General features: G+C 44.9%; 1 protein-coding gene across 3 annotated transcripts in view; it reads left to right on the top strand.

Annotated features, from left to right (window-relative positions):
• The window catches only part of MTHFD1L (methylenetetrahydrofolate dehydrogenase (NADP+ dependent) 1 like), a 187328-nt gene that overhangs the window by 116491 nt on the left and 53548 nt on the right, over positions 1-17289 (top strand). For all 3 annotated transcript variants that reach the window (XM_027056637.2, XM_053222106.1, XM_027056638.2), the window contains one exon: positions 15660-15767. In XM_027056637.2, the coding sequence (XP_026912438.1) occupies positions 15660-15767 (108 nt within the window). The remainder of the gene's footprint in view (positions 1-15659; positions 15768-17289) is intronic.

Below are 17289 nucleotides of genomic sequence, written 5' to 3'. Positions count from 1 at the left end.
GGATAACGCACATAACATTTACTATCTCTTAGCCTGTTGGCGTGTACCGTTCAGTGGTGTTGAGTACACGCACATTGCTGTGCAAACACCATCCGTCTCCAGGGCTCTTTTCATCTTGCAGCACGTAAACTCTGCACCCATTAAACCCCAGCTCCCCATTGCCGCACCCCCTCTACCCCTGCTAACCACCCTCCTACTTTCTATCTCTGGGTCTGACCGGTCTGCATATCTTTCATATGAAACCATCCAGGTCTTGTCTTTTTCGTGACGGGCTTATTCACCGTCTCCGTCCTTTCAAGCTTCTGGAAGGACTGCCACAGACTGGGTGGCTGATGAACAACACAAGTTTATTGCTGGGACGTCCAAGATCAAGGCTCGGGCCGGTGTCCGGTGAGGGCCAGCTTCCTGTGTCATACACGGCCGTCTTCTCCCCATATCCTCACGTAGTGGAAGACAAGTGGGATCTCTCTGGAGTCTGTTTTATGAGGGCTCCAGTCTCGTGACCTCATTGCCCCCAAAACCCCACTTCCTAATTCCATCAACATAGTCAACCCCAGTGTCCCCGTGTCCTAACACTATCACTTTGGGGATTAGACTTCATATGAATGGTGGGGGGTGGGGAGGATGCAGACATTTGGTTGGTATCGTTTGCTCAGAATAACGTCAGGATTCATCCATGTTCCCACACCCGTCACATGTCAGGATTTCCTTCCTTCCATCGCATGTTGTACATGTCGCATTTAGTCCATTCATTCATCTGTCGGTGGCCATTTTCTCCAGTTGCACTTCTTAGCTCTTATAAACCATGCTGCTATGAATATGTGTATAAAAATAATCTCTTTAAGACTCTCCTTTCAATGCTTTGGGGTATACACCCAGCGGTGGAATTGCCGGATTGTCTTATATATTTTTTTTTTAATTTTTTTTTTTAACATTTATTTATTTTTGAGACAGAGAGAGACACAGCATGAACGGGGGAGGGGCAGAGAGAGAGGGAGACACAGAATCGGAAGCAGGCTCCAGGCTCTGAGCCATCAGCCCAGAGCCCGACGCGGGGCTCGAACTCGCGGACCGCGAGATCGTGACCTGAGCTGAAGTCGGACGCTTAACCGACTGCGCCACCCAGGCGCCCCTGTCTCATATATTTTTAAGCATCTGGATAATTAGCCTTCAGCCAGAAAATCTGAACTTCCTGGGATCTCACTCTTCTCAGTTCATCTCAGCACCCACCTGCACATCCCTATCCTGGACGCTGTGGCTTCGGCTCCGGCTATTGATCTGTCCTGGTTGGTAGCCCAGGGTTGCCAGAGTGCTCAGCCTTTATGCTGGATGCTTCTCCCATTCCTTCAGTCCCTCGCTCGCTCTGTCGATCCCTCAGGCATCACAAGCAGTAACATCTCTGTCCAGTTCAGATGCACAAACTCACAGCATAAGTGAAGAGAGGGCATAGCAGCACTGTCTCTATGGCCAGAGTTATGTCCTACAAGGGCACGACGTTCACCTTCCTGCCAAGTCTCCTGCTAGTAAGAAGGAAGGCTTTTTCTGTGCCAGGCATCTGGGCCCCTTGTGCATGTAACTGCTTTAGTCTCGACATCCCTGTTGGATAGGAATTGGTGATAGCCCCCCATTTTATACATACAGAATCTAAAGTACAAGGAAATTAAATAAGTACCCAGTGTCCCCTGTCCCGAAAGAGGCAGAGCTAGGAGAGTATCAAGAATGATGGAGGTAACCTTCCTGCTCTGCCCTTCAGAACGCAGTACTGTGTTCAAAAGTAGGGGTGAGGGGCACCTGGGTGGCTCAGTCGGTTAGGCATCCGCCTTCGGCTCAGGTCATGATCTCACGGTTGGTGGGTTCGAGCCCCGCGTCGGGCTCTGTGCTGACAGCTCGGAGCCTGGAGCCCGCTTCGGATTCTGTGTCTCCTTCTCTCTCTGCCCCTCCCCAGCTTGTGCTCTGTCCCTCTCTACCAAAAATAAATAAATGTAAAAAAAAAAAACAAGTAGAGGTGAGGGTGGGGAACTGCTCCTTAAAGGAGTGGCCCACCTGCAGAAGAAGAATGACAGTGACAGACACAGGATCCGTGGACGCTGTGGCCGCTCCGTAAGTGTACCCGAACGGAAGGATTTCAGGAGTGAATTGGGAAGGTTAGCCCACAGAAGGTTTGTCAGTTCGAAGGCCATGCTGTGAGTGGGAGCCAAGCCTGTTCTGGGTTACAGAGGTGGCGGAGATCAGTAGAGGGAGGACACCCCCGTTCCCCATGAAGAAGACGGATGGAATTGCAAGACGTGAGTTCTCTCCGCCTGGAGATGCGAAGCGAAGCCAGACGCGGCCGTGCAGTGGGCCCGCTGAGGGAGTTCGAGCCAACTCAGTGGCGGCCGGCCCATGTGCCCTGTGCCCCTTCCTGCGCCCCGCTGCCCGGGTGAGCCCGCCGGGTTGTCTGTCACACGTTGCACGGCCCTGGGCCCTCTTACGCAAACCACTGTCAGGGTCCCCACTCTCCTTGGCCCGCTCTAGGAGCCTCAGACCATTGCCATCTGATCTGGAACGCTCCGAGCACCAAAGGCAGTTTTTGAAAGAACGATTTCACCAAGTAGGACTGTGTTCAAGGAAACCATCCCAAGTGAAAAGAAGGTGGGCAAAGAGAAGAAATGTTTCTGCGTTCCGGTCTCGCATTCACGCACTAACCCAAAGACGAACCCCTTTCCTTTCCGATATTTTCTTTTTTTTTTTTTTTCCTGAATCCCATTCTTCAAGGAGAGAATGCTGTTAAAATGTCTGCCTCCCTGTAAATAGGGGGAAAATTTATAATAACATGGACTAAAGTCCTGCGTTTGATAGGATTCTTGCCTCCTTTGCCAACATCCTCTTCTCCCTTTTCTTAGAACCCAGAAATTAGATTTGGATTGCATAATGATTTATTAGATAGCCAGCATCTCTGCGGATTGCTGTATAATGTCAAGAGTGATTGCTGCTTCTGGCTCACTCCTGCCTCCCTAATAGCTAGCTGCGTTCCCCTCACTGGCAAGATGATTCTAGATAATCGAAGACCGTTTACAGTCTTGTCTAGAAATCGGAATTCCATGGTTCAGTCGTTAACGCAGCTCAAACTTTTCTCACTTCGTCCTCAGTTCTCATATATCATGCTGGTGAACCTACACAGACTAAGTAATGGTTCTCTTAAAACTCTTCATTCTCGGGACGCCTGGGTGGCGCAGTCGGTTGGGCGTCCGACTTCGGCCAGGTCACGATCTCGCGGGCTGTGAGTTCGAGCCCCGCGTCGGGCTCTGGGCTGATGGCTCAGAGCCTGGAGCCTGTTTCCGATTCTGTGTCTCCCTCTCTCTCTGCCCCTCCCCCGTTCATGCTCTGTCTCTCTCTGTCCCAAAAATAAATAAACGTTGAAAAAAAAAAAAAATTAAAAAAAAAAAAAAGAAACTCTTCATTCCCTTTCTTTTCCACCTCCCAACGACTAACCCGTTAGTGCTTGGCAGCTTAATAGGTGTGGGATTGCCCTACAGGAAAACAGAAGTGATGAAATCCTTTTGGATAAATCACCCTCCTACTGCCTTTGCCTCTCAGCGCAGACCAGGCTTCTGTGTGCCTTTTGCCGTCCACCAAGAATGCATCGCCACGGGGTCGATGGCATCTTGTTTCCTGCTCCACCTCCGCCCCAGTCTAGCGTTAAAAAACAAAGTCACCTGAGATCGTTCGGAGGCATTTGACATAGAGTAGGAGCACAGGACATGATCGCTTTTGTGTGGGGAGTAGGAATCATCTCAAAACCCCTTGGGGTAATCACATCTCACAACCCTTTGGGATAATCACGGTCCACGTTATGTCCCACAGAAGTCATCTTTCTGTAACTTTCCCTCTTGTATTATGACTTTTGACAGTTCTGTCTTTACAGTTGACCGATACGATATCTCCATACCTGCAAGCACACAGGAAAATAGTATAGCAGAAAGAAAAATGAGTCTGTATTTACACTTTGTTAGCTATCAGATCCCTATTCCATACATCATTCGAGCACATCTCAGCCAGTGCCGTGGGGTGTGTGGGACCAACTCTGCATTTTAAATGTTTGGGGTTTTTTTGTTTTGTTTTGTTTTTGAGAAAGAGAGCAAGTGGGGGAGAGACAGCAAGCTGACAGAGGGCTGTCAACACAAAGCCCAATGCGGGGCTTGAACTCATGAACCACGAATTCATGACCTGAGCCAAAATCAAGAGTCGGAAGCTTAGCCAAATGAGCCACCCAGGCGTCCCCCAACTCTGCATTTTACATGCAGAAGCTCGGAGAAGGTGACGGACTTGTGCCATAACGGATGGACACTTGACAGAAGGAGAAGCATTATAGTCCAAAGGAGAAAGCTTTGGGGTCATGCAGAATTGAGTTTAAATCTTGCCTGGGCCTCCTACGATCGATAACATTTGAGCAAGTTAACTCCTCTCTCCGAGCCTCAGCTTCTTTATCTATAAAATAGCGTCTGATATTGACACCAACTTCACCACTTTGCTGTGAGGACAAAATGAAACGTCTCAGAGTAAAATGTGTGTGGGAAGGTAGGAGGCTGGCAATCAATGTTAGCCGTCCCTCTCTCGTGTTCACTTCAGGGGGTGGGGAGGGCCTCCTGAGTTGACCTTCAAGAACTGTCTTGTAACTCAGGTAACGTTGTCAGGCTCCAGGATTGGTTTTCCTGTTCAAGTGGGTTGAAACCAAGAATTAGAGGCCAAGTGTCCAGTTGCACCCGGCATGAAAGGCATCACCAAATTAAAGGAAGATGTTTAGCATTCTTTGTGCATTAGAACTGGGAGCCTTTAGTGATAGGAAAAAAAAAAAGACGCTTTTGCAAATGCTGTGAGGCACCAAAACTCAGCTTGCAAATCAGACTCTCAGTGTTGTGTGTTAACTCAGGAGTTAAGGTTGGAAACCCTCTTCGTATCCTTCCTCTGACCTTGCAAACATTTCGAGGTGCGGCCTCGACGGCAAGAGAGGATAGTGTTTGTTTTTATTAAAGGGTCTTTCCTGTGCTTTGTGCGAAGCCAGTCTCTTGATCGCAGCGGGGGCTGGATGGAGGGAGATCAAAACAGACCGGGAAGACTCAGCCCAGGCAGCCAGCATCCCCGATTTCTGAACTACTGCACTTTTTGTTTGTCCAGGAGGGTTTGCTCTCCTGCTGGTCCGTTTAAGGCGGGGCAGCCGGGTTGGGGAAGGGGGGCGGGGTTAATTTGGTTATTGAGGAATCGTTTTCTATTCCTTAATGATTCAAATTTGAGCATGTGTCAGTTGTTAGGGTGGTTTGTGAGCCTCAAGTTTGAAATACATAAAGATAAGCGTAAACACACGTACATGTGTATATAGGAGTTTTTAAATTGGTAGAAAAAAATATACGTCATATGAAATTTCCCCTTTTCACCATTTTTAAATGTACAGTTCTGGGGCTTTAAGTGCATGTCACATTCTATGTGTAGTTATAATTAATTAATAGAATTTTAAAACATAAAATTACCTTTATGCACATCTCTGTGTATCTTTTATATTTCATAGCAATTGCAAACACACACACACACACACACACACACACACACACACACACACACACGGCGAGGAGAAGGGATGTGGTTTGTTGTTACTGCCTTTGTCCTTCTAGCATCGTCTCCCCCTGTGACGTGCTCTGGCTCCTTCTTCCCTTTTACAGACTCGCCCTTGGTCCCTTCCTGCCCCCACCGACCCTTTCAGCTCTCTCCCCCCTGCTGAGCAATGGAACGTTTGGAGTGTTCTGTAGAAAGCAGCCCCTTACATTTTCCACGCAGCGCAGTATCTCATTCAGAAATCCTATGCTCTCATGTTCTGCTTTCTGTTATGACCGAGCTGGGTCTTTCAACCAGACTTCTTCAAGCCCATCATCAGCCTCTTTTCCCCCCCTCCCCCGGCCTCCTTTCCACCATTCAGCTGCAAATTCCCACGTTGCCTCCCCTTGACCGAACCACACCCTTCTGCGGGCACATCTCAAATCTCTGTCAAACTTAGATTCTGTTTCAGTGCTGGCTTCTGTGTTTTCTGTCAAGTCCGTTGGCCTGCAGTGTATCGCTCACCTCCTCGGCCGTCTCCCCCAGCTGTCTTTGGCAGGTCTCGTCAGATCAGAGCCTCTTGTTAGAACCCGCCCAGCCTCCTCATTGCATCCGACTGAGTCCTGTGTGGTTCTGGCAAAGCATGTCCCAGCTCTGTTTCCTTGGCACCAGAAATAGCATCTGATGAGAAAGAAAGAGTGGTCTATAACTGTTTCTCGTGTGCATGTCGCAAGGATTCCTGTAATTTCATTTAAGTGCTTTCTTCTAACGTGAAAAGTGGAATGTCACTATGATAGAAGTTTCCAGAAATGCGTTATTTGATCTAAAATTGCGAGCCCATCAAGAAAGACTGAGGGTTGTAAAATGAACCGTCAGCGTCCCACCCTGTTAGCCAGCCACCTTTACCACTTCTTCATCCACTGCCTGGACATTCCGACTGTCATGTAGATGACGGGCAACCATTGTGTAGGGACAGTACCCGTTTCTCAGCCTAAAACGCAAGCACTTAAGGAATATTCTTTAATATTATCACAGATCTTATCATTAAAGGGACCAAATACAACATACCACTTTAAAAAAGAAGCCTACCAGGACGCCTGTGTGGCTCAGTCGGTTGAGCGTCTGACTTCAGCTCAGGTCATGATCTCATGGTTCGGGGGTTCGAGCCCCATGTCGAGCCCCGTGTCGGGCTCTGTGCTGACAGCTCGGAGCCTAGAGCCTGCTTCAGATCTGTGTCTCCCTCTCTCTCTCTCTCTCTACTCATCCCTCATTTGTGCGCTCTCTCTCTCTCTCAAAAAGAAACATTAAAAAAAACTTTTTTAAATAAATAAAAGAGAAACCTACAACTTCAGCGTTTTAGGAAACAAACACTTAAAACAGCACAGGCTTTCAGTCACTCCAGTATCTGAGAGTTTGGAGACTTGTCTTAGTGATGATTTTTTGTGAAAGAATGATTTCTGTTTCCTTTGGGAAAAGTACAGTTGACCTTTGAACCAGCACAAGATTGAGCTGCACGGACCCACGTACGCGGATTATTTTCAGTAAATACGCTACCGTCCTGTAAATGTATTTTCTCTTTGTTCTGGTTTTCTTAATAACCGATTCTTTTCTCCAGCTTCCTTTATTGGGAGAATAGTACATACAACATACAATCTATGTGCTAATCAACTATTTACCTTACGAGCAAGGCTTCTGGTCAACAGTAACCTGTTAGTTACATTTGGGGGGTAGAGTCAAGTATTCTTGGATTTTTGACTATGTGGGGGTGGTTGGTGCCCCACATCTCCCGTTGTTCAAGGGTCAGCTGTAGTTTATTATGCTCTTCAGTGAGACTCTTACACCCAGAGCTTTTTCTTCGGAAGCACATTTCCAAAGGATCCGATAGATCTCCATGAGGGAAATTGTGAACGCTGCTGAACAATCAAGAAAAAGAGACTTTTGTAGAAAAAAAAAAATACACAAAAACAAAGGCTCCTTGAGTGTGAAAATAGCACTTAAACCACACCTTGCAACCATTCGTATTACTCTTATAATACATTGAGGTTTACAAGCCAAGTTTGCGGAAAGGGGATCAACACATGTGACATAAAAATACATGTTGGTAGGCAGAGCCACGTGCTCAGGCCATGTTAGCGCTTCTTCATGCGGGTGGGAGGAGATCATTAAAATCACCCCTTCCTATATGTTCCTTTCCTTGACGTTGCTCTTATGTTCTGCTTGAGCGTACACAAGCTCACCCCTGTGAATTTTCTATTGTCATCATTTGACGTAGGCAAATAGAGATCTTACGGCGATGAGCTTTTTTTCCATTCCCAGACCCCAGCTCTATCCACCGCACATCTCGTTTGCCTTAGGACAGTGAGATTCCTCTGGAGTCTTCGGGGTTAACCTGTCGCTCAGGGCCAGCGAGCCAGCAGGGACACCTGCTCAGTGAGCTGGCTCCTGTTAGTCAGCACGTACACGTTTAGGAGCTCAGATGTGCTGGTTAACAGCCAGCGACAAGCTTTGTGTCAAAGATACAAGTGTCTGTTTTTCTCAGTAAGAGCACTGCTCCCATGACACTGAAGGTATATTGCAATGAACCCCTTATACCTTGCGTGTGCCCAGGATAAATTAACGTCCATGGTTCCATATACTTTTATTTGAAGTACTAGAAAGGTAGGGGCGCCTGGGTGGCTCAGTCGGTTAAGTGTCTGACTTCGGCTCAGGTCACGATCTTGAAGTCCGTGAGTTCGAGCCCCACGTCGGGCTCTGTGCTGACAGCTCAGAGCCTGGAGCCTGCTTCAGGATCTGTGTCTCCCTCCTTCTCTCTCTCTTTCTCTCTCTCTCTGCCCTCCCCTGCTCACGCTGTGTCTCTGTCTCTCAAAAATAAATAAATGTTTAAAAAAAATTATTTTTAAGTACTAGAAAGGCCATTTAAGTTTTTATTTAAATTCCAGTTAGTTAACATACAGTGTAGTATTCGTTTCAGTTGTGCCGTTTAGTGATTCAACACTTCCATCCAACACCCAGTGCTCATCACGGCAAGCACCCTCCTTAATCCCCAGGATCGCTTAACTTACATGAATTTCGGTCTGTGGCCTTGGTAAAACAAAAGAACATTAGTGTGGCTACAGAAGAAATAGGAATGCTTTCCAGTACTTCAACAGTTGTTGGCGTAAGAAAGTATCGGGGCGCCTGGGTAGCCTAGTTGGTTAAGCATCCGACTTCAGCTCAGGTCAGGATCTCACAGTTCATGACTTCGAGCCCCACATCGGACTCTGTGCTGACAGCTCGGAGCCTGGAGCCTGCTTTGGATTCTGTGTCTCCCTCTCTCTCTCTGCCCCTCCCCGACTCATGTCCTGTCTCTCTCTGTCTCTCCAAAATAAATAAAAACATTTAAAAAGTTAAAAAAAAAAAAAAAAAGAAATTCTATCGTATTGATAGTAGAGTATTGGCTTAGTGTTTTCATGGGTCTCCTAAGACTGTCAGAGCTGCTGACTTTAGAACTTGACCTCCAGGTATATTGAGATGCCCCTATATTATAATACCTATATACTTCATTGATATTGGGAGCTTCTTTTTTAACCTCTGTTTTAAATTTTGTTTTATTTCACTTTGTCCTTGTTGTCCATTTCCTCCTCACGAAAAAATATTTTAAAGCTTTGTGTAACTGCTTTTCTGGAATTTGTAGATCAGTTTTATTCCACCAAAAGGTCTTAAATAATAATTCTTGGGGTGCCTGGGTGGCTCAGTTGGTTAAGGCCTACTCTTGATGTGGGCTCAGGTCATGATCTCATGGTTTGTGAGATCAAGCCTCACGTCAGGCTCTGTGCTGGCTGTACGGAGCCTGCCTGGGATTCTCTCTCTCTGTCTCTCTCTGCTCCTTCCCCACTTGCTCTTTGTCTCTCTCTCTCTCTCTCTCTCTCTCAAAAATAAATAAATAAACATTTTTAATTAATAAATAAATAAATAAATAAATAAATAAATAAATAAATAAATAATACAATAATTCTAGCAGGTTTCCCAGACCTTAGCAAAAAAGATGTGCTATCTGACTTTGACTAACTCAGCTTCTTTGAGCCTGGGTCACCATATATACAAAATGAATATAACGCAGGAAGAAGTCACCACATCCTCCAACTTACCTTTGTGCTGTTCCTCAGCTACTTTTATGGTGCACCTACTGTGGGCGGAAGGCTGTACAAGGATACAACAATTGGTCAGAGTTGTTCTCCAGAGCTGTGCTGCCCAGGCCCATAGTGACCGATGACAGGTGGCTATTTAAATTTAAATTAACCACAATTAAGAATTTCGTCCTCCAGGGCACTAGTGTGTCATATTTGTGCGTTGTGTCATTGTCCCCACCCCATCAGACGCGCTTTATTCAGGAGGTTCCCCAAAGTTCTCTGTATACCGTGACATCTTGAAAGTACTCGCCCTCGGTGGCTATTTATTTATTCAGCAGGTGTTTGTGGAATCCCTACTGCGTGCAAGCCACTCTCCTAGACATTAGGGATAGGAGGAGAATGATGTGATGAACAGATAAATTAGTAAATATTTACAGAGTCAGGGAAAGCCAGGGGTGGTTAATTCGTAAGCTTTCATAATTTATTTTACCATTTTATTTGTTTTATTGAAAACTCATTTAAAACCAAGCAGTATAGGTGAATATCAAGTTCAGATCAAGATCACGTGACAGCTTGGCTCTCCTTTTTTTTTTTTTTTTCCCCTTTCCTTAAAAGATTGTACTTCCCCCCCCCCCAAATTGAGCCGAGCAACAGCAGGCTGTCCCTTGCCTGCTGACATAACATAGGTTGTAGGCGATGGGAACTACCTTATCAGGGCAGTTTTTAGTTTTTATATAAAACCCAAAAGATACATTAACTAAGATAATCTTTTTCTTTATTCGCTTGTCCACGTGAGTGACAGAGAAAAATTGTAGTCGCAGTCCAGAGAGGATTTTGGTCTTGGGATTTGTGGCTAGGTCAGCTGACGCGCTTGATTTATTTAGCATGGGGCTGCGGGTCACGCGCCAGGGTGTGGATATGACATTCTCTTAGGCTCACGTTGGACAGCACTGCACGTGTCAGAGCAGTCAGGGGAGCACGCTCATCTTCCCCGGGCATAGCAAGACTGGGGCCAGGGCGGCGAAAGTGCGGAAGGGCAAGAGGCAGGCAAGGCATGTTGGGAAGCCTGGGGGTCTGGCATCTGAGGGTAAAGAGGGGAGACAAGGCGCCCAGCTGGACTCCTACTGCTGGCCCTTGCCTGCTTTCCTACACTTTCCCAGCATGTCACGTCTGGGTGGTTGCAATTTTCCTACAGGAATTAGACAAAAAACAACTACACGGCTTACCTAGTCAGCCTGGCACCTGCTTGAAATTCTCAAAATACTATCAAATGAGCATTGGAAAGGAAGGTGGTTTAGTCGTCAGCCGAAAATGCGTATTTCTGAATGTCCCGAAGAATTGAAAGCTGAATCTCCAAGGAGGTATTTGTACACGCGCGGTCCTAACAGCATTATTCACGGCAGTGGAAAGGTAGAAAAGAGCCGAGTGTCCATCAGTGGGTGCCTAGAGAAGAAAAAAATGCACTTACAGTGAAGCATAACACAGCCTTCAAAGGGAAGGAAATTCAGACACATGCTGCGACATGGACGAACCTTGAGTGTCATGCTAATTGAAATACCCCAGGTGCAAGAGGCCGAATGTTCTCTGGTTCCACTTGTGTGAGGTAGCTGGGGTAGCCAAATTCGTAGAGGAAAAGCAGTTGCCACGAGCCGAGGGGAGGGAAGAAGGGGGAGTTAGTGTTGAACGAGTACACGGCTTTTGTTTTGCCAAATGAAAAGAGTTCTGGAGATTGGTTTTACAACCGCATGAAGGTACTTCGTATGGAACTATATACTTCAAAATGGTTAAGATGGTCAATTTTCTATTACTGTATATTTTACTACAATTAAAAATTAAATACATATATTTCTTGAAATGAAATACTGTCAGGTTTAAAAACATATAGTACAGGGACCCCTCGGAGCATCCGACTCTTGATTTCGGTTCAGATCATGATCCCAGGGTCGTGGGATCAAGCCCCACGTCGCATCCGGGTCTGTGGTGACCGCGGAGCCTCCTTCAGATTCTTGCTCTGTCTCTAAAAATAAAGGGGGAAAAAAACCATAATACATTAGTTAAATACCCACTCGCTAATTCCTTCACTAATCATCCTTTTACTATTACCTGCTTCACATGTGAGCTCTTTAAGTATTGTCGTAACAGAAAAGTCATAGTGCTGACCTTTTAATTTTAATTTCAAATCGTAACCCAGAGTTCAGTAAATAGCGCGTTGCAGTCGTTAAATTATGTTATAAATGGCAATATCCTTTTTTGTTGTCATTTTGTAGCTCTCCTGGGGGCACTGCCTGTTGCCCAGGACCACCCACTATTATACTATTTGGGGAACACAGTATCCTGAGACCTGAATTCCCCTGACAAAGCATGGGCATTTGCTTGCTCTCTGTGGATGCTGGAAATATTTTCCAGCATCCAATTAACTTCTGTTTCTTAAAAAGGTTTGCTCTTTGCAAAGCAGTTATTGACCAGCAGAGGAGACCGTATTAGCTTAAGTGCAGTGTCGAAAGCAAGCACTTTGCCCATCCACATATCCTGCTGATGAGGAAGATCTAAGGTTCAGTAAAAAGTCCTTTCTCGTTATTGTCTCCAGCACATCAGCACCTTCACTTTCTTAAAATCTGACATTGACATTGTACCACATGGAATCCTTGCTTGGTCAACAGGAGATTCAGAAATATCTGTTCCCTGGGTACCTGGGTGGCTCAGTCAGTTAAGCGTCTGACTTCAGCGCAGGTCATGATCTCGCGGTTTGTGGGTTCGAGCCCCGTGTCGGGCTCTGTGCTGACAGCTCAGAGCCTCGAGCCTGCGGATTCTGCGTCTCCCCCCTCTCTCTGCCCCTCCCCTAGGGGCTCATGCTCTGTCTCTCAATAATAAATAAAACTGTTTAAAAAAAAAAGAAAAGAAAGATTTGTTCCTTTGCTCAACTATATATTGAGGGCCTACTCTGTACTCCAGGGGCTGTGTTAATACCCCGCCTGTAGGTGAACAAGAGGTGGTCCCTGACCTCAGAGAAGTTCAATAGGCTGTTCCTTCTTTTCACCTAATAGGAATGTGGAATCTTTTACAGTAGAAGCTGCCCTGTAGGTTATCTCTGTAATTCTTCCTAGAACATTCCTGGCACCATACCTGGCTTACACTGATCTCTCCTGGAACAGGCAGGTCACCATTGAGTGAGGCAGTTCCGAGGATTACAGCTTCTCCTTAAACATCGGGCTAAGAATTAACTTCTTTCTCCTTTCTGTCTTTGCTGCACGTTCTGCCTTCCTGGAAAATAATGATCCTTTCTTTTTGGAGTACTCCCTTCTGGAGGTGCAGATTATTCTCTGATTTCTCCTGTGACATGGTTTACAACAGGCCCCTGGCTATCTGGTAGACTTCAGGGTCCTAGTTTGATCCTAGGACCATTACCATTTGACGTCCATCAGTGTCCCCAAAAATAGCTTGAGCCCTGCCGGCAGCCCCCTTACTGCCATTCCCGGGTGAAGCCCCAGTCGTATAAAGCGTCCGTGTAAGCGCATTACAGGGCCATCTGAACAGAAGAGAAAAGAATGCCTACCTGTGCTTCAGAAGGATCAGTAAAAGCTTTGTAGAGAAGCTGGCCTTTGAGAGAGACCTTAGAGAGCGCGGAGATTGATCTTGCGGGCTTACAGACGAAGAAGCTTTATGTGCAGGGCCTAGAAGCAAGAAGACATGGGGAAATTTTAAGATATGGGGGCTTAACCTTATGCTTCAGAGCACATATTGTGCAGGTGTTTAAATATCACAACCAGATTTTTTCTTCAGTAGGCCATGAAAAGCGGAAGATTTTTGAGTTTGTTGTAGTTGGGTACCTTTTCAAAAGGACCTTTTAGACCATGGTAGAGTAGAGGGCATGTTGGAAGCAAAGAGACCAATTAGGAAGCTTCACGATGTAGACCATTAGCATCTCAACCAAGGCAGGGGTACTTAGAAGGATCATTCCCCCCACATCCTCACCTATACTTGATATTCTCATACTTTTCATTCTTGCCAAGCTAATGAGTGTGAGTTAGATTTTTATCCTTTTCGTTGTTTCCTTGATTACTAATGAGAGTGGGCATTCTTTATATGGTTATTAGTCACTCCTTTGGCCCAGTATTAATTATTTGTCTTTTTCTTGATTTGTGGGAGGTTTTTTTAATTCATTCCAGTAACTAATCTTTTGACTGCTAAGTATTCGCTTATATCTGTCTTCTCGCAGACTGTTCCTTATCCATAATGTCTTTTTGCATACAAGAAGTTTTTAATTTTGATGTCAGATCTATAAGTCATTTCTTTTAAGGCATATTCTGTTCTTACCATATTTAAGAAATCCTTCCCTACCTCAAGATCATAAAGAGAGCTCCCAATGTTTTCTTCCAGTATTTAGAGTTTTAATTTCAAAAGTTATGCCTTTGTTCTATATTGGATTTATGTAAGTGCCACTTGCGAGGTAGGAATCTAATTTTATTTCTCTCTAGCTGAACGTCAGTTGAATGGTCAGCCCTTTCTCTGTTTTGTGTCACTTCTACTATATACTGTCCCACACCTGCTACGGTATCCTTCTGGGTTCTTTCTTATCTTCCATTGATTGATTCATGTAGTCTTATGCCAATACCATATGGAATTCATTACCATAGTTTTGTAGTCTGATTGATCTGGAAAGGCAAGTCCCTATCTTTGTTCCTATGGTTTTACTTACCTTTGAAGTTATCTTACCTATCTGTGCCATTACTCTTAGGAATTTGACAATTGGTTGGCCAAGCATCCCAAAGTGCTCTTGGGATTTTTATTGGAATTGCACTGAACTAATAGGTGAAATTTCAGAGAACTGACATCTGTACAGTATTCTCGTCTGTGAACAGAGTACTTCTCTCCATTGACTCAAACCATCTTTTACGTCCTTCAGTGAAACGTTACAATGACTCACACCTTCATTTATTATTTGTTGCAACGTCCAATATTTAAGTTCCAGGCTACAGAACAACTCTATAGTAATAAAAACTCTAGTAATGAAAAACACATTCAAAAGCAGTTTGGGGTTCTGTCAGATGGGGGTGGGGGGTAGACCCAGCTTTCATTTTCTCCTATGGGATAACTCTCCTTCCTGTGTGGATCAGTAGTAATTCGTACGAATGTACAGACGTACTTCTGCCCCTTGGTGACATTCATTCCACCAATGGGCACTCGGTCCAGCAGCTGTGCACCAAACGGTAAATCCACTAACTGCATTATGCCTCTGTACCTTCCACCCATAGTAAAATTATGAACGACTTTTGTCAAATGATTTGCTTAAGTAAGAATCACTTTATCTGCGACATACTCCTTTCCGGTGAACCACGGTTCTTTCTGAAGACCACATTCAGGATTTTGCCAGCAGTCTGCATCCACGTTTCCCCTCCAGCATTATGGAGGATTGTTATTCTCCACCACACACACTTCTGTGCCTGTATCCAGCCTTCTTGGATTCTTTCCCAGTCTCCATGATTTCTCATAATTCGCTGAAGTGACATTAGATTCAACCCCGATTTCCCAATAAAGTCAGCACATCGACATTTATATCAAAACATCAGCCCACTCCTACTCACAAAAAAAGTACTTGTTTTCTAGTATTGCTGTGTTCTCTGTTATATAACCCCGAGCTGAGATGCACTTGAGTACCAGCCTTGCGTATTTAGTTAGGAGACTCCTGTTCTGACGCATAAGACCATTAAAACCGTAGTATGAAGTACATCTTTTAAAACAATGCCTTGGGTAAAAATGATTAGATAAGCAGCCTTTGAATTGGCTGAACCTCTAAAGCTTCTTGATACTTCTTCATACTTTAAGGGTGATAGAAGGAGAAAAGAGTGTTTGTTTCAAATGCCACGGATGCTGAAGAGGGAACCTGGTAGGGAATTTTAAGCAATTGCACAGAAACTCCCCGAGCTTTCCCTCAATTCTTTCTCCAGATTAACGTTAACAATTTTGTCGTCATTTGTGTTTCTCCAGCTTCCAATTGTAGAAAAGATAAGAACCATCGCGCAGGCTGTATATGGAGCCAAAGATATCGAACTGTCTCCTGAGGCACAATCCAAAATAGATCGTTACACACAACAGGTAAGAGTTACACTTTTAAGGGGAAAAGAAAAAAGTCCACCTGTGGCTCGTAAAATGCTCGCTTTGACTTAGGGACTGATATTTGTCTCCCCAGCTGAACTCAGCCCAATCTACTTAGTCCACAGAGATTGAACTGATATCCCTGGGTAGTTTGTTGATTACAAATAGAACATTATAGCAAAGGTGTGTATCCTCTGAAAGATACATCGTTGACTTTTGTGGTTGCAAATTGTCCGATATGCATCGTATGTGTGATGTCGTGTCTGTGATGGGATGGTTCATCCCTCCCGCTCAGCCAGGAGCATTGAAACTTGGATGTGCGGCTGTGGAGTCGGATTTGGATGATTTCTGGTGCTTCCTCTCCCTTGCAGGGCTCTCACTCCCTTAGGAATGTTAGCACGGTGCCAGGTGAGGCAACGCGTATGTAGTGCAACTTATAAAGATGGGGGTTCTTGGTGTTCATTTTTTCTACAAGTGGTTCATTGGCTTGGGACCGAGATTGCCCACCTGAGTCGAAGGCTCTGTCATCTTCTAGAGAGTGACAAAGACAAGTCAGCAAACAGCTGTGAAGGTGGCTGGGAGTCAGCAGCCAGAGTCCAGTCCTACGATGACCATCATTCATGGACTCTGCTGCGGCACGGTCAGCCACCTCGACCAAAACGACCGTATGCCTCGAATGCTCCCTCCACTTTGCTGTGATGTGATAGAAGTCAAAGCACTTCCAGAGCTGGCTGGCGAAATGACTTCATTTATGAGTATCATTGATCTCTTTTTTAAAATTCCCGACCCCTAAATCCTGTTTGTAAATCATATTTTGACTTTTTGATAAAAACTACCAATGCCGGCCAGAGTACTCTCCCAGGTTTGGTAAGATAATTAGCAACTCATGTTTTCTTAGAATTTTCCACGTATGCCCTCAGCTTGTGCTTTTAAAAAATAAATGGATCCCACAAATTGCTGTACATACTGGCATTGTTCTGCAGTGAAATTTCACTCGTGTGCAATGAAATGAGTAAAGTAAGGTCATTGTCATTCATCTTTTTTTTTTTTTTTACGTGAGTTTAAAATAATGCTTAAGGATCATTATTTATTCTAGTGTTTGTTTTCGACATTAAAACTTCTTGTTTATATGAAGTAATATGCTACTAGTATATACCCTGTTGGTTTTTTGTTTTTTTAAATACCTGGAGTGGCAAAATATTACACGGGCAAGCCTACCTCAGTTCAAATTATTTCATTCGTTGAATGATCTCTGAAACCCAAAATTCTGGCCCCCATTTCTATAGAGCAATTGTGATTGTCCCCCAGCAGATTTCTGATCAGTGTATGAGACTATTCTAGCATTTGAAAACAGACCAGCCCCACCCTCCAATTGAAAATATTGAAAAATCTTCCAAATAGTTTTAAGTTGAATCATAAGAAATTCTGCATGTGTTACCTCTGAAGATTATATTCCTTTTATCCCTACCAACTGACTGAAGAAATATTCCTTAAAAGTTATGTGTCCAGTATGTGGTGGCCA

Source organism: Acinonyx jubatus, chromosome B2 (assembly GCF_027475565.1).
Source record: "Acinonyx jubatus isolate Ajub_Pintada_27869175 chromosome B2, VMU_Ajub_asm_v1.0, whole genome shotgun sequence".
NCBI classification, from domain to species: Eukaryota; Metazoa; Chordata; class Mammalia; order Carnivora; family Felidae; genus Acinonyx; species Acinonyx jubatus.
The sequence above is the reverse complement of the archived record's forward strand: the minus strand, read 5'-3'. Positions and strand labels throughout refer to the sequence as shown.